At 44.5% G+C, this 22,646-nt stretch overlaps 1 protein-coding gene across 2 annotated transcripts in view; it reads right to left on the reverse strand.

The window, feature by feature from the left end:
- The window catches only part of LOC106572775 (UPF0606 protein KIAA1549L), a 194,419-nt gene that overhangs the window by 27,556 nt on the left and 144,217 nt on the right, over window positions 1-22,646 (reverse strand). For both annotated transcript variants that reach the window (XM_082969699.1, XM_082969700.1), the window contains one exon: window positions 14,704-14,903. In XM_082969699.1, coding sequence (XP_082825825.1) covers window positions 14,704-14,903 — 200 coding nt within the window. The remainder of the gene's footprint in view (window positions 1-14,703; window positions 14,904-22,646) is intronic.

A 22,646-nucleotide genomic window follows, 5' to 3' on the forward strand; every position in this document is an offset into this window, starting at 1 on the left:
GCCATTCAGAGGGGTATTAAAGCCTGTTTAAAAGCACTGCCATTCAGAGGGTATTAAAGCCTGTTTAAAAGCACTGCCATTCAGAGGGGTATTAAAGCCTGTTTAAAAGCACTGCCATTCAGAGGGTATTAGAGCCTGTTTAAAAGCACTGCCATTCAGAGGGGTATTAGAGCCTGTTTAAAAGCACTGCCATTCAGAGGGGTATTAAAGCCTGTTTAAAAGCACTGCCATTCAGAGGGGTATTAAAGCCTGTTTAAAAGCACTGCCATTCAGATGATATTAGAGCCTGTTTAAAAGCACTGCCATTCAGAGGGGTATTAAAGCCTGTTTAAAAGCACTGCCATTCAGAGGGTATTAAAGCCTGTTTAAAAGCACTGCCATTCAGAGGGGTATTAGAGCCTGTTTAAAAGCACTGCCATTCAGAGTGGTATTAAAGCCTGTTTAAAAGCACTGCAATTCAGAGGGGTATTAAAGCCTGTTTAAAAGCACTGCCATTCAGAGGGGTATTAAAGCCTGTTTAAAAGCACTGCCATTCAGAGGGGTATTAGAGCCTGTTTAAAAGCACTGCCATTCAGAGGGTATTAGAGCCTGTTTAAAAGCACTGCCATTCAGAGGGGTATTACAGCCTGTTTAAAAGCACTGCCATTCAGAGGGGTATTAAAGCCTGTTTAAAAGCACTGCCATTCAGAGGATATTAGAGCCTGTTTAAAAGCACTGCCATTCAGAGGATATTAGAGCCTGTTTAAAAGCACTGCCATTCAGAGGGTATTAGAGCCTGTTTAAAAGCACTGCCATTCAGAGGGGTATTAGAGCCTGTTTAAAAGCACTGCCATTCAGAGGGGTATTAGAGCCTGTTTAAAAGCACTGCCATTCAGAGGATATTAGAGCCTGTTTAAAAGCACTGCCATTCAGAGGGTATTAGAGCCTGTTTAAAAGCACTGCCATTCAGAGGGGTATTAGAGCCTGTTTAAAAGCACTGCCATTCAGAGGGTATTAGAGCCTGTTTAAAAGCACTGCCATTCAGAGGGTATTAGAGCCTGTTTAAAAGCACTGCCATTCAGAGGATATTAGAGCCTGTTTAAAAGCACTGCCATTCAGAGGATATTAGAGCCTGTTTAAAAGCACTGCCATTCAGATGGGTATTAGAGCCTGTTTAAAAGCACTGCCATTCAGAGGGTATTAGAGCCTGTTTAAAAGCACTGCCATTCAGAGGGGTATTAGAGCCTGTTTAAAAGCACTGCCATTCAGAGGGTATTAGAGCCTGTTTAAAAGCACTGCCATTCAGAGGGTATTAGAGCCTGTTTAAAAGCACTGCCATTCAGATGGGTATTAGAGCCTGTTTAAAAGCACTGCCATTCAGAGGGTATTAGAGCCTGTTTAAAAGCACTGCCATTCAGAGGGTATTAGAGCCTGTTTAAAAGCACTGCCATTCAGAGGGGTATTAGAGCCTGTTTAAAAGCACTGCCATTCAGAGGGGTATTAAAGCCTGTTTAAAAGCACTGCCATTCAGAGGATATTAGAGCCTGTTTAAAAGCACTGCCATTCAGAGGGGTATTAAAGCCTGTTTAAAAGCACTGCCATTCAGAGGATATTAGAGCCTGTTTAAAAGCACTGCCATTCAGAGGGTATTAAAGCCTGTTTAAAAGCACTGCCATTCAGAGGGGTATTAAAGCCTGTTTAAAAGCACTGCCATTCAGAGGGTATTAGAGCCTGTTTAAAAGCACTGCCATTCAGAGGGGTATTAGAGCCTGTTTAAAAGCACTGCCATTCAGAGGGGTATTAAAGCCTGTTTAAAAGCACTGCCATTCAGAGGGGTATTAAAGCCTGTTTAAAAGCACTGCCATTCAGAGGGTATTAAAGCCTGTTTAAAAGCACTGCCTTTCAGAGGGGTATTAAAGCCTGTTTAAAAGCACTGCCATTCAGAGGGGTATTGGAGCCTGTTTAAAAGCACTGCCATTCAGAGGGTATTAAAGTCTGTTTAAAAGCACTGCCATTCAGATGGGTATTAGAGCCTGTTTAAAAGCACTGCCATTCAGAGGGTATTAGAGCCTGTTTAAAAGCACTGCCATTCAGAGGGTATTAAAGTCTGTTTAAAAGCACTGCCATTCAGATGGGTATTAGAGCCTGTTTAAAAGCACTGCCATTCAGAGGGTATTAAAGCCTGTGTAAAAGCACTGCCATTCAGAGGGGTATTAAAGCCTATTTAAAAGCACTGCCATTCAGATGGGTATTAGAGCCTGTTTAAAAGCACTGCCATTCAGAGGGGTATTAGAGCCTGTTTAAAAGCACTGCCATTCAGAGGGGTATTAGAGCCTGTTTAAAAGCACTGCCATTCAGAGGGGTATTAGAGCCTGTTTAAAAGCACTGCCATTCAGAGGATATTAGAGCCTGTTTAAAAGCACTGCCATTCAGAGTGGTATTAAAGCCTGTTTAAAAGCACTGCCATTCAGAGGGGTATTAAAGCCTGTTTAAAAGCACTGCCATTCAGAGGATATTAGAGCCTGTTTAAAAGCACTGCCATTCAGAGGGTATTAGAGCCTGTTTAAAAGCACTGCCATTCAGATGGGTATTAGAGCCTGTTTAAAAGCACTGCCATTCAGAGGATATTAGAGCCTGTTTAAAAGCACTGCCATTCAGAGGATATTAGAGCCTGTTTAAAAGCACTGCCATTCAGAGGGGTATTAAAGCCTGTTTAAAAGCACTGCCATTCAGAGGGTATTAAAGCCTGTTTAAAAGCACTGCCATTCAGAGGGGTATTAGAGCCTGTTTAAAAGCACTGCCATTCAGAGGGTATTAAAGCCTGTTTAAAAGCACTGCCATTCAGATGGGTATTAGAGCCTGTTTAAAAGCACTGCCATTCAGAGGATATTAGAGCCTGTTTAAAAGCACTGCCATTCAGAGGATATTAGAGCCTGTTTAAAAGCACTGCCATTCAGAGGGGTATTAAAGCCTGTTTAAAAGCACTGCCATTCAGAGGGTATTAGAGCCTGTTTAAAAGCACTGCCATTCAGAGGGGTATTAGAGCCTGTTTAAAAGCACTGCCATTCAGATGGGTATTAGAGCCTGTTTAAAAGCACTGCCATTCAGAGGGGTATTAAAGCCTGTTTAAAAGCACTGCCATTCAGAGGGGTATTGGAGCCTGTTTAAAAGCACTGCCATTCAGAGGGGTATTAGAGCCTGTTTAAAAGCACTGCCATTCAGATGGGTATTAAAGCCTGTTTAAAAGCACTGCCATTCAGAGGGTATTAGAGCCTGTTTAAAAGCACTGCCATTCAGAGGGGTATTAGAGCCTGTTTAAAAGCACTGCCATTCAGAGGGGTATTAAAGCCTGTTTAAAAGCACTGCCATTCAGAGGGGTATTGGAGCCTGTTTAAAAGCACTGCCATTCAGAGGGGTATTAGAGCCTGTTTAAAAGCACTGCCATTCAGATGGGTATTAAAGCCTGTTTAAAAGCACTGCCATTCAGAGGGTATTACAGCCTGTTTAAAAGCACTGCCATTCAGAGGGGTATTAGAGCCTGTTTAAAAGCACTGCCATTCAGAGGGGTATTAAAGCCTGTTTAAAAGCACTGCCATTCAGAGGGGTATTAGAGCCTGTTTAAAAGCACTGCCATTCAGAGGGGTATTAGAGCCTGTTTAAAAGCACTGCCATTCAGAGGGTATTAGAGCCTGTTTAAAAGCACTGCCATTCAGAGGGGTATTAGAGCCTGTTTAAAAGCACTGCCTTTCAGAGGGGTATTAAAGCCTGTTTAAAAGCACTGCCATTCAGAGGGGTATTAGAGCCTGTTTAAAACCACTGCCATTCAGAGGGTATTAGAGCCTGTTTAAAAGCACTGCCATTCAGAGGGGTATTAGAGCCTGTTTAAAAGCACTGCCATTCAGAGGGTATTAAAGCCTGTTTAAAAGCACTGCCATTCAGAGGATATTAGAGCCTGTTTAAAAGCACTGCCATTCAGAGGGTATTAGAGCCTGTTTAAAAGCACTGCCATTCAGATGGGTATTAGAGCCTGTTTAAAAGCACTGCCATTCAGAGGGTATTAGAGCCTGTTTAAAAGCACTGCCATTCAGAGGATATTAGAGCCTGTTTAAAAGCACTGCCATTCAGAGGATATTAGAGCCTGTTTAAAAGCACTGCCATTCAGAGGGGTATTAGAGCCTGTTTAAAAGCACTGCCATTCAGAGGATATTAGAGCCTGTTTAAAAGCACTGCCATTCAGAGGGTATTAGAGCCTGTTTAAAAGCACTGCCATTCAGAGGATATTAGAGCCTGTTTAAAAGCACTGCCATTCAGAGGGTATTAGAGCCTGTTTAAAAGCACTGCCATTCAGAGGATATTAGAGCCTGTTTAAAAGCACTGCCATTCAGAGGGGTATTAAAGCCTGTTTAAAAGCACTGCCATTCAGAGGATATTAGAGCCTGTTTAAAAGCACTGCCATTCAGAGGGTATTAAAGTCTGTTTAAAAGCACTGCCATTCAGAGGGTATTAGAGCCTGTTTAAAAGCACTGCCATTCAGAGGGTATTAGAGCCTGTTTAAAAGCACTGCCATTCAGAGGGTATTAGAGCCTGTTTAAAAGCACTGCCATTCAGAGGGGTATTAGAGCCTGTTTAAAAGCACTGCCATTCAGAGGGTATTAGAGCCTGTTTAAAAGCACTGCCATTCAGAGGGTATTAGAGCCTGTGTAAAAGCACTGCCATTCAGAGGGGTATTAGAGCCTGTTTAAAAGCACTGCCATTCAGAGGGGTATTAGAGCCTGTTTAAAAGCACTGCCATTCAGAGGGGTATTAAAGCCTGTTTAAAAGCACTGCCATTCAGAGGGTATTAAAGTCTGTTTAAAAGCACTGCCATTCAGAGGGGTATTAGAGCCTGTTTAAAAGCACTGCCATTCAGAGGGTATTAAAGCCTGTTTAAAAGCACTGCCATTCAGAGGGGTATTAAAGCCTGTTTAAAAGCACTGCCATTCAGAGGGTATTAAAGCCTGTTTAAAAGCACTGCCATTCAGATGGGTATTAGAGCCTGTTTAAAAGCACTGCCATTCAGAGGATATTAGAGCCTGTTTAAAAGCACTGCCATTCAGAGGATATTAGAGCCTGTTTAAAAGCACTGCCATTCAGAGGGGTATTAAAGCCTGTTTAAAAGCACTGCCATTCAGAGGGTATTAAAGCCTGTTTAAAAGCACTGCCATTCAGATGGGTATTAGAGCCTGTTTAAAAGCACTGCCATTCAGAGGATATTAGAGCCTGTTTAAAAGCACTGCCATTCAGAGGATATTAGAGCCTGTTTAAAAGCACTGCCATTCAGAGGGGTATTAAAGCCTGTTTAAAAGCACTGCCATTCAGAGGGTATTAGAGCCTGTTTAAAAGCACTGCCATTCAGATGGGTATTAAAGCCTGTTTAAAAGCACTGCCATTCAGAGGGGTATTAGAGCCTGTTTAAAAGCACTGCCATTCAGAGGGGTATTAGAGCCTGTTTAAAAGCACTGCCATTCAGAGGGGTATTAAAGCCTGTTTAAAAGCACTGCCATTCAGAGGGGTATTGGAGCCTGTTTAAAAGCACTGCCATTCAGAGGGGTATTAGAGCCTGTTTAAAAGCACTGCCATTCAGATGGGTATTAAAGCCTGTTTAAAAGCACTGCCATTCAGAGGGTATTAGAGCCTGTTTAAAAGCACTGCCATTCAGAGGGGTATTAGAGCCTGTTTAAAAGCACTGCCTTTCAGAGGGGTATTAAAGCCTGTTTAAAAGCACTGCCATTCAGATGGGTATTAAAGTCTGTTTAAAAGCACTGCCATTCAGATGGGTATTAGAGCCTGTTTAAAAGCACTGCCATTCAGAGGGGTATTAAAGCCTGTTTAAAAGCACTGCCATTCAGAGGGGTATTAAAGCCTGTTTAAAAGCACTGCCATTCAGAGGGGTATTAAAGCCTGTTTAAAAGCACTGCCATTCAGATGGGTATTAGAGCCTGTTTAAAAGCACTGCCATTCAGAGGGGTATTAAAGCCTGTTTAAAAGCACTGCCATTCAGAGGGGTATTAGAGCCTGTTTAAAAGCACTGCCATTCAGAGTGGTATTAGAGCCTGTTTAAAAGCACTGCCATTCAGAGGGGTATTAGAGCCTGTTTAAAAGCACTGCCATTCAGAGGGGTATTAGAGCCTGTTTAAAAGCACTGCCATTCAGAGGGTATTAAAGCCTGTTTAAAAGCACTGCCATTCAGAGGGTATTAAAGCCTGTTTAAAAGCACTGCCATTCAGAGGGGTATTACAGCCTGTTTAAAAGCACTGCCATTCAGAGGGTATTAAAGCCTGTTTAAAAGCACTGCCATTCAGAGGGGTATTAGAGCCTGTTTAAAAGCACTGCCATTCAGAGGGGTATTAGAGCCTGTTTAAAAGCACTGCCATTCAGAGGATATTAGAGCCTGTTTAAAAGCACTGCCATTCAGAGGGTATTAGAGCCTGTTTAAAAGCACTGCCATTCAGAGGGGTATTAAAGCCTGTTTAAAAGCACTGCCATTCAGAGGGTATTAAAGTCTGTTTAAAAGCACTGCCATTCAGAGGGGTATTAGAGCCTGTTTAAAAGCACTGCCATTCAGAGGGGTATTAAAGCCTGTTTAAAAGCACTGCCATTCAGAGGGGTATTAAAGCCTGTTTAAAAGCACTGCCATTCAGAGGATATTAGAGCCTGTTTAAAAGCACTGCCATTCAGAGGGTATTAAAGCCTGTTTAAAAGCACTGCCATTCAGAGGGTATTAGAGCCTGTTTAAAAGCACTGCCATTCAGAGGGGTATTAAAGCCTGTTTAAAAGCACTGCCATTCAGAGGGGTATTAAAGCCTGTTTAAAAGCACTGCCATTCAGAGGATATTAGAGCCTGTTTAAAAGCACTGCCATTCAGAGGGGTATTAAAGCCTGTTTAAAAGCACTGCCATTCAGAGGGGTATTAAAGCCTGTTTAAAAGCACTGCCATTCAGAGGGTATTAGAGCCTGTTTAAAAGCACTGCCATTCAGAGGGGTATTAGAGCCTGTTTAAAAGCACTGCCATTCAGAGGGTATTAGAGCCTGTTTAAAAGCACTGCCATTCAGAGGATATTAGAGCCTGTTTAAAAGCACTGCCATTCAGAGGGTATTAGAGCCTGTTTAAAAGCACTGCCATTCAGAGGGGTATTAAAGCCTGTTTAAAAGCACTGCCATTCAGAGGGGTATTAAAGCCTGTTTAAAAGCACTGCCATTCAGAGGGTATTAAAGCCTGTTTAAAAGCACTGCCATTCAGAGGGGTATTACAGCCTGTTTAAAAGCACTGCCATTCAGAGGGGTATTAAAGCCTGTTTAAAAGCACTGCCATTCAGAGGGGTATTGGAGCCTGTTTAAAAGCACTGCCATTCAGAGGGGTATTAGAGCCTGTTTAAAAGCACTGCCATTCAGAGGATATTAGAGCCTGTTTAAAAGCACTGCCATTCAGAGGGGTATTAGAGCCTGTTTAAAAGCACTGCCATTCAGAGGGGTATTAAAGCCTGTTTAAAAGCACTGCCATTCAGAGGGGTATTAGAGCCTGTTTAAAAGCACTGCCATTCAGAGGGGTATTAGAGCCTGTTTAAAAGCACTGCCATTCAGAGGGGTATTAGAGCCTGTTTAAAAGCACTGCCATTCAGATGGGTATTAGAGCCTGTTTAAAAGCACTGCCATTCAGAGGGGTATTAGAGCCTGTTTAAAAGCACTGCCATTCAGAGGGGTATTAGAGCCTGTTTAAAAGCACTGCCATTCAGAGGGGTATTAAAGCCTGTTTAAAAGCACTGCCATTCAGAGGGTATTAGAGCCTGTTTAAAAGCACTGCCATTCAGAGGGGTATTAGAGCCTGTTTAAAAGCACTGCCATTCAGAGGGGTATTAGAGCCTGTTTAAAAGCACTGCCATTCAGAGGGGTATTGGAGCCTGTTTAAAAGCACTGCCATTCAGAGGGGTATTAGAGCCTGTTTAAAAGCACTGCCATTCAGAGGGGTATTGGAGCCTGTTTAAAAGCACTGCTATTCAGAGGATATTAGAGCCTGTTTAAAAGCACTGCCATTCAGAGGGGTATTGGAGCCTGTTTAAAAGCACTGCCATACAGAGGATATTAGAGCCTGTTTAAAAGCACTGCCATACAGAGGAGTATTTCAAGCACTGACTGTTGACGCCTTAGTATCTAACACTGATCCCTGTACAAAATGTATCCTGTAATAGTATGGTAATAATCATAGAGACAGGCGATGCTGACCTGTAATAGTATGGTAAAAATCATAGAGACAGGCGATGCAGTCCTGTAATAGTATGGTAAAAATCATAGAGACAGGCAGTGCTGTCCTGTAATAGTATGGTAATAATCATAGAGACAGGCAGTGCTGTCCTGTAATAGTATGGTAAAAATCATAGAGACAGGCAGTGCTGTCCTGTAATAGTATGGTAATAATCATAGAGACAGGCGATGCTGTCCTGTAATAGTATGGTAATAATCATAGAGACAGGGGGTGGTGGTAGTGGTGGTGATGGAGTGGGGGGTGGTAGTGATGGAGTGGGGGGTGGTGGTTGTGAGGGTATGGGGGATGGTGGTGTGGGGGGTGGTGGTAGTGGTGGTGATGGAGTGGGGGGTGGTGGTGAGGGTGTGGGGGTGGTGGTGTGGGGGGGTGGTGGTAGTGGTGGTGATGGAGTGGGGGGTGGTGGTGATGGTGTAGGGGGTGGTGATAGTGGTGATGGTGTGGGGAGTGGTGGTGGTGGTGGTGGTAGTGGTGATGGTGTGGGGGTGGTGGTGGTGGTGATGGTGTGGGGGTGGTGGTGGTGGTGATGGTGTGGGGGGTGGTAGTGGTGGTGATGGTGTGGGGGTGGTGGTGATGGTGTGGGGGGTGGTGGTGGTGGTGGTGGTGATGTGTGGGGGGTGGTGGTGGTGATGGTGTGGGGGTGGTGGTGGTGATGGTGTGGGGGTGGTGGTGATGGTGTGGGGGGTGGTGGTGGTGCTGGTGTGGTGTGGGGATGGTGGTGATGGTGTGGGGGGTGGTGGTGGTGGTGATGTGTGGGGGGTGGTGGTGGTGGTGGTGATGGTGTGGGGGTGATGGTGTGGGTAGTGGTGATGGTGATGGTGTGGGTAGTGGTGGTGTGGGGGGTGGTGGTGGTGCTGGTGGTGGTGTGGTGTGGGGGTGGTGGTGATGCTGTGGGGGATGGTGGTGGTGGTGTGGGGGTGGTGGTGGTGATGGTGTGGGGTGGTGGTGATGGTGTGGGGGGTGGTGGTGGTGGTGATGTGTGGGGGGTGGTGGTGGTGATGGTGTGGGGGGTGGTAGTGGTGGTAGTGTCGGGGTGATGGTGTGGGTAGTGGTGGTGGTGATGGTGTGGGGGATGGTGGTGGTGGTGTGGTATGGGGGTGGTGGTGATGGTGTGGGGGATGGTGGTGGTGTGGGGGTGGTGGTGATGGTGATGGTGTGGGGGGTGGTGGTAGTGGTGGTGATGATGTGGGGGTGGTGGTGATGGTGTGGGGGATGGTGGTGGTGGTGATGGTGTGGGGGTGGTGGTGGTGATGGTGATGGTGTGGGGAGTGGTGGTAGTGATGGTGTGGGGGGCGGTGGTGGTAGTGATGGTGTGGGGGGTGGTAGTAGTGATGGTGTGGAGGGCGGTGGTGGTAGTGATGGTGTGGGGGGCGGTGGTGGTAGTGATGGTGTGGGGGGTGGTGGTGGTAATGATGGTGTGGGGGGTGGTGGTGGTAGTGATGGTGTGGGGGGTGGTGGTGGTAATGATGGTGTGGGGGGCGGTGGTGGTAGTGATTGTGTGGGGGGTGGTGGTAGTGATGGTGTGGGGGGTGGGGGGTGGTGGTAGTGATGGTGTGGGGGGTGGGGGGTGGTGGTGGTAATGATGGTGTGGGGGTGGTGGTGGTAGTGATGGTGGTGATGGTGGTGGTGGTAGTGTGGGCGGTTCTAACTTTAATTTGCATGTTGATAGATTTGACTGGTAGGGGAGGGCTCTCTCAGTATTCTACCATTGGGTGCTTTTTATTTGTGCTGTTTTGGGAAAGTGATGTGTTGCACTCCATTGGTCTATGCAAATTGCATCCTGAATATATCCAGAAATATAATGAACACCACCTGTTATTATTTTACTCAATAACATACAAGTAGCTCAAGATCATCTGGGGAAGCCTGTGCCGCAAACACTCTACTTAAGTATCTCTTCAGTCTTCCTTATTCAGTCTCTCAGTATATTGCCTATGTGTATGAATCAGCAGTGAGACAATAGTTTTGCACAGACAGTGTGCTATGAATGTGCTGGGGAATGCAAGTCAGGAGTGGAAAAGGCTGTGATGATGTCACCAAGTGGATAAGGCTGTGATGATGTCACCAGTGGATAAGGCTGTGATGATGTCACCAAGTGGATAAGGCTGTGATGATGTCACCAGTGGATAAGGCTACGTTGATGTCACCAAAGTGGATAAGGCTGTGATGATGTCACCAGTGGATAAGGCTGTGATGATGTCACCAAAGTGGATAATAGATGCGGTTAAGGGATCGATTGAACAGTGTTCTATTGACCAGACAGGCGCCCTTTCAACAAATCTGATCTAACAAGATACGATATTCGTCAAATCTTTCATGATATTTTTTTTTTTTAAATTATCCCCAATTTCGTGGTATCCAATTGGTAGTTACAGTCTTGTCTCATGGCTGCAACTCCCGTACGGACTCAGGAGAGGCGAATGTCGAGAGCAGTGCATCCTCCGCAACAACCCAGCCAAGCCGTACTGCTTCTTGCCACAACGCTCACTTAACCCGGAAGCCAGCCGCACCAATGTGTCACAGGAAACACCGTATACCTGGCGAATTTGTCAGCGTGCACTGCGCCCGGCCCGCCACAGGAGTCGCTAGTGCGTGATGGGACGAGGACTTCCCTGCGGGCCAAACCCTCCCCTAACCCGGGACGACGCTGGGCCAATTGTGCGCCATCCCATGGGTCTCCCGGTCGCGGCCGGCTTCAACAGAGCCTGGACTCAAACCCAGAATCTCTAGTGGCACAGCTAGCACTGCGATGCAGAGCCTTAGACCAGTGCACCACTCGGGAGGCACATCTTTCATGCGGTAAAGAGGTCAATCGAACTCAACCAAAACAATGGAATTCCCATTGAAACGCATGGGGAAAGGGTTGTGGGGGAAAGATCCAATATCTCACATTATGTTGAGGTAAAAATCAGAGTATAATGCTTCTATGGATGTCAACCCCAACACATGTTCATGTCATCTTCACCAATCAACCAATCAATTACAGTTAAAAATGACTTTGACTACCACCACCGATTAACCAGCTGATACGAACAGGAGTTAGCGTTTTGCATTCTTCTAAAACTGAAAATAAACAACTTCTACATCTTATGCAGCAAAAACAGCCAAATATATCCAAATCGGACTTAAGTAACCACATTGCGGGCCTGTTACAACATATAATCATCTATGCTGTGATGATGTCACCAAAGTGGATAAGGCTGTGATGATGACACAAAGCTGCTGTTCGTCTTGAATCAGCTAAAGCCTCTCTAAAAATAGTTCCAGTGGTAGTCACAACAACACACCAGCCCAACCATGAATGAGAAGCCAAAGATAACAGGAATCACTTTGTTGACGGTGAGAAGGATCAGAACCTTGAGTTCAGGGTCACAAGATGCTCCAAAAACAATCCCTTTATCTGTTTCATATTCTAAACTTCACCAGAACCAATCCTCATTCCATCCTTGTTCTCTTGTAGCATTATGAAAAATGAAGTCCTTTTCTGCTCCCTCGTAGAACAATTTAGCATTTGCCTAAGGGCCCCCCTGTCCCTGTCAGATGTGGTGATTGGTTGATTCCACCTGCCCATACAGAGACACCCCTCTAATGATTCACTATTACTCAGCATGGGGGTGGAGTATGATGATGTCAGAGAACAGGAGTGTTCTATTCTATTCTATTCCATTCAGTTCTAATATATTCTATTCCATTCCATTCTATTCAGTTCTGATCTATTCTATTAAGTTATAATCTATTCCGTTCTAGTCTATTCCATTCCATTCCATTCAGTTCTAATCTATTCCATTCTATTCAATAATAATATATTCTATTTCATTCCATTCTATTCAGTTCTGATCTATTCTATTAAGTTATAATCCATTCCATTCAGTTCTAATCTATTCTATTCCATTCCATTCTATTCAGTTCTGATCTATTCTATTATATTAAATTCTAATCCATTCCATTCAGTTCTAATCTATTCTATTCCATTACATTCTATTGAGTTCTAATCTATTCCATTCCATTCTATTCAGTTCTAATCTATTCTATTCCATTCTATTCAGTTCTAATCTATTCAATTCTAATCTAATCTATTCTATTCCATTTAGTTCTAATCTATTCTATTCCATTCAGTTCTAATCTATTCCAGTCCATTCCATTCAGTTCTAATCTATTCTATTCCATTCCATTCAGTTCTAATCTATTCTATTCTATAACATCATACATGGCAGACCACAGCTGAGCTTCACCACAACTCTTATAACCCTGCCTCTTAACCTGTTATGGCTAGGGGGCAGTATTTTCACGGCTGGATAAAAAACGTACCCGATTTAATCTGGTTACTACTCCTGCCCAGTAACTAGAATATGCATATAATTATTGGCTTTGGATAGGAAACACCCTACAGTTTCTAAAACTGTTTGAATGGTGTCTGTGAGTATAACAGAACTCATATGGCAGGCAAAAACCTGAGAAGATTTCATGCAGGAAGTGGCCTGTCTGACAAGGTGTCGTTCTTCTTGTCTCTGTTTATTGAAGAGTGAGGATCTTAGCTGTCCCGTGACACTTCCTACAGCTGCCATAGGCTCTCAGAAGGCGGCAAAACGCTAAATCGTGGCTTTGCAGGCTCTGGCTGAAACAAAGTAGCGCGTTTGGGTAGTGGCTGGTTACAGTACTGTGAGACTCAGGCTCGTGCCCGCGTCGACCGAAAGCTTTGTTTTCTTTCCTCTGTTTAGCTAAATGGACATTCCCGGTCGGAATATTATCGCTTTTTTACGAGAAAAATGGCATAAAAATGGATTTTAAACAGCGGTTGACATGCTTCGAAGTACGGTAATGGAATATTTAGATTTTTTTTGTCACGAATTGCGCCATTTGCACGACCCTTCTTTACCATTCGGATAGTGTCTGGGACGCACGAACAAAACGCCGCTATTCGGATATAACGATGGATTATTTTGGACCAAACCAACATTTGTTATTGAAGTAGCAGTCCTGGGAGTGCATTCTGACGAAGACAACAAAAGGTAATCAAACTTTTATAATAGTAAATCTGATATTGGTGAGTGTTAAACTTGCCGGGTGTCTAAATAGCTAGCCCGTGATGGCTGGGCTATGTACTTAGAATATTGCAAAATGTGCTTTCACCAAAAAGCTATTTTAAAATCGGACATATCGAGTGCATAGAGGAGTTCTGTATCTATAATTCTTCAAATAATTGTTATGCTTTTTGTGAACGTTTATCGTGAGTAATTTAGTAAATTGTTAGCAAATTCCCCGGAAGTTTGCGGGGGGTATGCTAGTTCTGAACGTCACATGCTAATGTAAAAAGCTGTTTTTTGATATAAATATGAACTTGATTGAACAAAACATGCATGTATTGTATAACATAATGTCCTAGGGTTGTCATCTGATGAAGATCATCAAAGGTTAGTGCTGCATTTAGCTGTCTTCTGGGTTTTTGTGACATTATATGCTAGCTTGAAAAATGGGTGTCTGATTATTTCTGGCTTGGTACTCTGCTGACATAATCTAATGTTTTTCTTTCGCTGTAAAGCCTTTTTGAAATCGGACAGTGTGGTTAGATAAAGGAGAGTCTTGTCTTTAAAATGCTGTGAAATAGTCATATGTTTGAAAAATTGAAGTTTTTGTATTTTTGAGGAATTTGTAATTCGCGCCATGCCTATCATTGGATATTGGAGCAGGTGTTCCGCTAGCGGAACGTCTAGATGTAAGAGGTTAAAGTCAGCACGTTGTAATTTGTCATTTAAAAGCCTCCAAACTGCCCCTGAATTCCACCTGGCTACCCTCGACTATCCCTTTAACTAGAGATGCCTGTCAACATCCACAGTACAATAACAGAAAACATGGGATGAAGACTTTAGGCATCTGTGTAGCGCATTAGGATGGTGAGGGTTTTATGAAGATCTTACCAACATCAAAGTAGGACATACAGTAAACTAAAATGAGGTAAGGAGATAACGCAGTGGTAACATCATTGTCTCATCCAGAACAGCATTAAGGATTTTACCCACAGGGCCAATTCACTCATAATAGTCTTATGGAAAGATATCAGGGAAATTCCTTTAACGTAGACAAAAGCAGAGGTAAAAATACCATTCCTGAATAAATTGCTGTGATTCAACTGATAATAATCAGAGGTCAACTGATCTCAGGAAAGCTCTTCAAGACAAGAATACTAGAGTAAATGTATTCCTGAAATATCTCCCCTCTCTATATTTAACTGAATAACAATAGTCTGAGGAGAATGGAGCTCAGCTACTAGCCAGTCACATCCGCTCTCCTCTGCAGGAGCACAATAGGCTTATCCAGCTCAATAACATCACATCTGATTGGCTCAACACAAAACAAGTAGTTTAAACTGTAGCTATATTCCTATGACACCCTCTGTATGGCCATGTGAGGTGTGTATGTGACTTTCGTACCTCTTGCGTATGTCCGAGTTGAGAGTCTTCTTGTTGGCGGTGCCGTCCTGGTGCAGGGCCTTCTCCAGGGAGAGGGAGAGGGGGGCTTCCCGGATGGGCAGGGGCAGCACCAGGGTGTCCTGGGTCACGGGGAGGGTCTCTCCCTCCCCACCCTGCACCCGGCCCAGGTGCTGCTTGGCATAGTCAAACCCCTGGACAGGCTGTAGGGAGGACGAAGGGGGGAGAGAGATGAGTGGAAACAGGTGAGTGATGGATGCAAGCTCTCCGGCTCAATGGCCATCTAATGGCACACACTTGTACACGCACGCACACACACACAAACACACGCACGCGCGCACACACACACACACAAGCGCACGCGCACGCACACACACACACAAACACAGGGTCAGCATATTATGTATACACAGACAGAGACAAACACACATGTAAAGAGACATACATTTAAAGAGACATACTGCACTTGTGAAGGTGGTAAATGACCTTTCAATGGCGTCAGACCGAGGCTCTGCATCTGTCCTCGTGCTCCTAGACCTTAGTGCTGCTTTTGATACCATCGATCACCACATTCTTTTGGAGAGATTGGAAACCCAAATTGGTCTACACGGACAAGTTCTGGCCTGGTTTAGATCTTATCTGTCGGAAAGATATCAGTTTGTCTCTGTGAATGGTTTGTCCTCAAATCAACTGTAAATGTCAGTGTTCCTCAAGGCTCCATTTTATGACCACTATTGTTTTCACTATATATTTTACCTCTAGGTGATGTCATTCGGAAACATAATGTTAACTTCCACTGCTGCAGATGACACACAGCTGTACATTTCGATGAAACATGGTGAAGCCCCAAAATTGCCCTCCCTGGAAGCCTGTGTTTCAGACATAAGGAAGTGGATGGCGGCAAATTATCTACTTTTAAACTTGAACAAAACAGAGATGCTAGTTCTAGGTCCCAAGAATCAAAAGAGATCTTCTGTTCAATCTGACAATTCATCTTGATGGTTGTACTGTGGTCTAAAATAAAACTGTGAAGGACCTCGGCGTTACTCTGGACGCTGATCTCTCTTTTGACGAACATATCAAGACTGTTTCAAGGACAGCTTTTTTCCATCTATGTAACATTGCAAAAATCTGAAACTTTCTGTCCAAAAATGATGCAGAAAATGTAATCCATGGTTTTGTCATTTCTAGGTTAGACTACTGCAATGCTCTACTTTCCAGCTACCCGGATAAAGCACTAAATAAACTTCAGTTAGTGCTAAACACGGCTGCTAGAATCTTGACTAGAACCAAAACATTTGATCAAGTTACTCCAGTACTAGCCTCCCTATAGTGGCTTCCTGTTAAAGCAAGGGCTGATTTCAAGGATTTACTGCTAACCTACAAAGCATTACATGGGTTTGCTCCTACCTATCTTTTCGATTTGGTCCTGCCGTACATACCAACACGTACGCTACGGTCACAAGACGCAGGCCTCCTTAGTGTCCCTAGAATTTCTAAGCAAACAGCTGGAGGCAGGGCTTTCTCCGCTAGAGCTCTATTTTTATGGAATGGTCTGCCTATACATGTGAGAGACGCCGACTCGGTCTCGACCTTTAAGTCTTTATTGAAGACTCATCTCTTCAGTAGGTCCTATGATTGAGTGTAGTCTGGCCCAGGAGTGTCAAGGTGAACGGAAAGGCACTGGAGCAACGAACCGCCCTTGCTGTCTCTGCCTGGCCGGTTCCCCTCTCTCCACTGGGATTCTCTGCCTCAAACCCTATTACAGGGGCTGAGTCACTGGCTTACTGGTGTTCTTCCATGCCGTCCCTAGGAGGGGTGCGTCACTTGAGTGGGCTGAGTCACTGACGTGATCTTCCTGTCTGGGTTGGCGCCCCCCCTTGGGTTTGGGCTATACTCAGCCTTTACTCAGGATGGTAAGTTGGTGATATCCAAGAAGATATCCCTCTATTCGTGTGGGGGCTGTGCTTTGGCAAAGTGGGTGGGGTTATATCCTGCCTGTTTGACCCTGTCCGATGGTATCATCAGACGGGGCCACAGTGTCTCCCAACCCCTCCTGTCTCAGCCTCCAGTATTTATGCTGCAATAGTTCATGTGTCGGGGGGCTAGGGTCAGTCTGTTATATCTGGAGTATTTCTCCTGTCTTATCTGGTGTCCTGTGTGAATTTAAGTATGCTCTCTCTAATTCTCTCTTTCTCTCTCTCAGAGGACCTGAGCCCTAGGACCATGCCTCAGGACTACCTGGCCTGATGACTCCTTGCTGTCCCCAGTCCACCTGGCCGTGCTGCTGCTCCAGTTTGAACTGTTCTGCCTATGGCTATGGAACCCTGACCTGTTCACCGGACGTGCTACCTGTCCCAGACCTGCTGTTTTCAACTCTCTAGAGACAGCAGGAGCGGTAGAGATACTCTCAATGATCGGCTATGAAAAGCCAACTGACATTTACTCCTGAGGTGCTGACTTGTTGCACCCTCGACAAACACTGTGATTATTATTATTATTATTATTATTATTATTTGACCCTGCTGGTCATCTATGAACATTTGAACATCTTGGCCATGTTCTGTTATAATCTCCACCTGGCACAGCCAGAAGAGGACTGGCCACCCCTCACAGCCTGGTTCCTCTCTAGGTTTCTTCCTAGGTTCTGACCTTTCTAGGGAGTTTTTCCTAGCCACCGTGCTTCTACACCTGCATTGCTTGCTGTTTGGGGTTTTAGGCTGGGTTTCTGTACAGCACTTTGTGACATCAGCTGATGTAAGAAGGGCTTTATAAATACATTTGATTGATTGATACACACATTTAAAGAGACATACAGGCAGTCAGACAGACACACACATTCAGACAGAAAACCGAAATGCCTAAATTACTTTTCAGAACTGTAGTTCATGTATTAATGGGACATCTATCCTGTGTCTTGAACTCCATAAACATAGTTTTCTGAAGATGTCTTTGATCTCACTTTCTCTCCTTCTAATGTCTAAATAAATGAATCACAGTGGGCAATAAAATGATGAGATTCAAAGACTTCTCAAAAATATTCTAATGTAGTCAGACTCCAGCCAGAAGAGGAGAGAGACACAGTGGGGTTTATATAAAAGTCTTCACACACACACACACACACACACACACACACACACACACACACACACACACACACACACACACACACACACACACACACACACACACACACACACACACACACAGAGGTGTGGATGGTGGTGAAGTTTTCACGCAGACTAAAAGTGCTGGCTGCATGGACTGTCAGAGGAGTGGTTTTCAGAGGGATATAGAGGGAAAGTGCTGGCTGCAGGGCTGTCAGAGGGGTGGTTCTCAGAGGGATATAGAGGGAAAGTGCTGGCTGCAGGGCTGTCAGAGGGGTGGTTCTCAGAGGGATATAGAGGGAAAGTGCTGGCTGCAGGGCTGTCAGAGGAGTGGCTCTCAGAGGGATATAGAGGGGAAGTGCTGGCTGCAGCGCTGTCAGAGGAGTGGCTCTCAGAGGGATATAGAGGTAAAGTGCTGGCTGCAGGGCTGTCAGAGGGGTGGTTCTCAGGGGGATATAGAGGGGAAGTGCTGGCTGCAGGGCTGTCAGAGGAGTGGCTCTCAGAGGGATATAGAGGGAAAGTGCTGGCTGTAGGGCTGTCAGAGGAGTGGCTCTCAGAGGGATATAGAGGGAAAGTGCTACATCTGCAATCACACAGCATGACAGTATCACTGAGGTGATATTCACAGTATCACTATTCAATTCATTTTTCCCCAAGTGATGTACATTTAAAAAAAAAGTGTGATAGAATGCAAATTCCCAAGGTATTTGTCCATCCCTCATATTGACAACTGGACTGCTCCAACACAGCAAGAACCAGCTTTAGCCCCATAGGTTCACTCCTCAGGGTCCCCAGCACATTTCACAGTTTCTGCCTCAATAACATCCACCTCAATATACTGTACAGACTGGCTGATGGTGCAAAGATAGACAGAAACAAATAGAGAGAGTGAAAGGTGGACACACAGACAGGCAGAGGGATATCCCTTTGGTAAACATAATGGAGTTTCTATCATTGATCCACTGATGGTGGATAGGCTACTGCACTAACACACACACATGCTAAACTACAGGACTGTTTCGCTTGCATAGACTGGAATATGTTCCGGGATTCATCCGATGGCATTGAGGAGCTAACCACATCAGTCACCGGCTTCATTAATAAGGGCATAGACGACATTGTCCCTACATTCCAATCAGAAGCCATGGATTACAGGAAATATCTGCACTGAGCTAAAGGTTAGAGCTGCCGCTTTAAAGGAGCGGGACACTAATCTGGACGCTTATAAGAAATCCTGCTAAGCCCTCCAACGAACCATCAAACAGGCAAAGTGTCAATACAGGACTAAGATCGAATCCTACTACACCGGCTCTGTCGCTCGCCAAATGTGGAAGGGCTTGCAAACTAGCACGGATTACAAAGGGAAACCCAGACACGAGCTGTCCAGTGATGCGATCCTACCAGACGAGCAAAATACCTTCTATGCTGGCTTCGAGGCTAGCAACACTGAACCATGCATGAGAGCACCAACTGTTCCGGACGACAGTGTGATCACGCTCTCCAGAGCCGATGTAGTAAGACCCTTAAACAGGTCAACATTCACAAGGCCGTAGAGCCAGATGGATAACCAGGACATGTACTCAGAGCCATGCGCTGACCAGCTGGCAAGTGTCTTCACTGACATTTTCAACCTCTCCCTGACCCAGCCTGTAATCCTACATGTTTCAAGGCCTCCCGAGTGGCGCAGTGGTCTAACGGCACTGCATCTCAGTGCTTGAGGCGTCACTACAGACACCCTGGTTTGAATCCAGGCTGTATCACAACTGGCCATGATTGGGAGTCCCATAGGGCGGCGCACAATTGACCCAGCGTTGTTCGGTTTTGGCCGGTGTAGGCCATCATTGTAAATAAGAATTTGTTCTTAAAACCTCTTGGGGCTAGGTGGGACGCTAGCGTGCCACCCGTGGTGCACTCCATCAACAGCAGGTGCATTTCAAGAGCGGCAAATTTGAATCCAAATAAATGTCAAAATTCAAATTTTTCAAAAATACAACTATGTTACACCATTTGAAAGATAAACATCTCCTTAATCTAACCACGTTTTACGATTTCAAAAAGGTTTTACGGCGAAAGCATAAATTTAGAGTATGTTAGGACAGTACATTTACAAGAGTTGTGTGTAATGTTTTGTCAAGTCAAAGACAGGGTCACCAAAACCATAAAACCAGCTAAAATGATGCACTAACCTTTTACAATCTCCATCAGATGACACTCCTAGGACATTATGTTAGACAATGCATGCATTTTTAGTTCTATCAAGTTCATATTTATATCCAAAAACAGCGTTTTACTATGGCATTGATTTTGAGGAAATCGTTTCCCTCCAATAACCGGCAGTCAAGTCAGCGTCAGAAATTAAATAATTAAAATTAGAAAACATTGGTAAAATATTATATTGTCATTTAAAGAATTATAGATTTACATCTCTTGAACGCAATCAACTTGCCAGATTTAAAAATAACCTTACTGGGAAATCACACTTTGCAATAATCTGAGCACTGCGCCCAGAAAAATACGCGTTGCGATACAGACTAGACGTCATGTTGGGGAGATCTAAAATCGAAAATACTATGTAAATAATCCATTACCTTTGATTCTCTTCATCAGATGTCACTTCCAGGTATCACAGGTCCATAACGAATGTAGTTTTGTTCAAAAAAGCTCATCATTTATGTCCAAAAATCTCCGTCTCGTTAGCACATGATGTAAGCCAGCCGGACTTCTCGTCATGAACGAGGGGAAAAAATATATTTCCGTTCGTTCAAACATGTCAAACGTTGTATAGCATAAATCATTAGGGCCTTTTTTAACCAGAACATGAATAATATTCAAGGTGGACGAATGCATACTCTTTTATAACGTATTGGAACGAGGGTACCCAACATGAACTAGCGCGCCAGGTGTCTAATGGGACATCACCGTTCCATGGCTCTTGTTCGGTCAGATCTCCCTCCAGAAGACTCAAAACACTTTGTAAAGGCTGGTGACATCTAGTGGAAGCAATAGGAAGTGCCAAAATAGTCCTAAGCCCCTGTGTTTTTCAATGGGATAGGTTTAAAGTCAATACAACACATCAGGTATCCACTTCCTGTCAGAAAATGTCTCAGGGTTTTGCCTGCCAAATGAGTTCTGTTATACTCACAGACACCATTCAAACAGTTTTGGAAACTTTAGAGTGTTTTCTATCCATATATAATAAGTATATGCATATTCTAGTTACTGGGTAGGATTAGTAACCAGATTAAATCGGGTACATTTTTTTTATCCAGACGTGCAAATGCTGCCCCCTAGACCCAACAGGTTAACTGACTTGCCTAATTAAATTAAAATGTAAATACATTTTTTAAAAACACCATAGTCCCTGTGCCCAAGAACGCCAAGGTAATCTGACGAAATGACTATCGGCCCGTAGCAGTCACATCTGTAGCCATGAAATGCTTTGAATGGCTTGTCATGGCTCACATCAACACCTTCATCCCAGACAGCCTGCATCCACTCCAATTCACATACCGCCACATATCCACAGATGACGCAACCTCTATTGCAATCAACACAGCCCTTTCCCACCTGGACAAAAGGAGAACCTACTGTACATGAGAATGATGTTCATTGACTCCAAGCTCACCACTAAGCTAAGGACCCTGGGATTAAACAGGGTAGGCAACAACACATCCACCACGCTGACCCTCAACACGGGGGCCACTCAGAGGTGCGTGCTTAGTCCCCTCCTGTACTCCCTGTTCACCCACAACTTTGTGGTCAAGCATGACTCCAATACCATAATTGGACACCACCGACAACGATGAGACAGCCTATAGGGAGGAGGTCAGAGACAACAACAACAACCTCTCCCTTAACGTCATCAAGACAAAGGAGCTGATCTGGACTACAGGAAACGGCGGTCCGAGCACACCCCCATCCACATTAATGGGGCTGTAGTGGAGCAGGTCGAGAGCTTCAAGTTCTTTGGTGTCCACATCACAAAGGAATTATCATGGTCCACACACACCAACACAATCGTGAAGAGTGCACGACAATGCCTCTCATGAGGCTGAAAAGATTTGGCATGGGTCCTCAGATCCTCAAAAAGTTCTACAGCTGAACCATTGAGAGAATCTTGACTGGCTGCATCACCGCTTGGTATGGAAACTGCTTGGTATCCGACCACAAGGCACTACAGAGGGTAGTGCGTACGGCCGAGTACATCCAGGACCTCTATACCAGGCGGTGTCAGAGAAAGGCCCTAAAAATTGTCAAAGACTCCAGACACCCAAGTCATAGACTGTTCTCTCTGCTGCAGCACGGCAAGCGGTACCGATGCACCAAATCTGGAACCAAAAGGACCCTGAACAGCTTCTACCCCCAAGCCATAAGACTGTTAAATAGTTAGTTAAATAGTCAACCAATAACTACCCGGACTATCTGCAATTACCTTTTTTGCACTAACTCTTTTAACTCATCTAGATAAGAGCTAAATGACTCAAATGTAAACGTCATCACATACGTTGCTGCTACTGTCTTATCTATCCTGTTGCCTAGTCACTTTATCCCTATCTATATGTACATATCTACCTCAATTACCTTGTACCCCTGCACATCTAGTCAGTACTGGTACCCCGTGTATATAGCCAAGTTATTACCTTGTACCCCTGCACATCTAGTTGGTACTGGTACCCTGTGTATATAGCCAAGTTATTACCTTGTACCCCTGCACATCTAGTTGGTACTGGTACCCCGTGTATATAGCCAAGTTATTACCTTGTACCCCTGCACATCTAGTTGGTACTGGTACCCTGTGTATATAGCCAAGTTATTACCTTGTACCCCTGCACATCTAGT

The sequence above is a fragment of the Salmo salar genome, chromosome 26 (assembly GCF_965601325.2).
Source record: "Salmo salar chromosome 26, fSalSal1, whole genome shotgun sequence".
Taxonomy (NCBI): domain Eukaryota; kingdom Metazoa; phylum Chordata; class Actinopteri; order Salmoniformes; family Salmonidae; genus Salmo; species Salmo salar.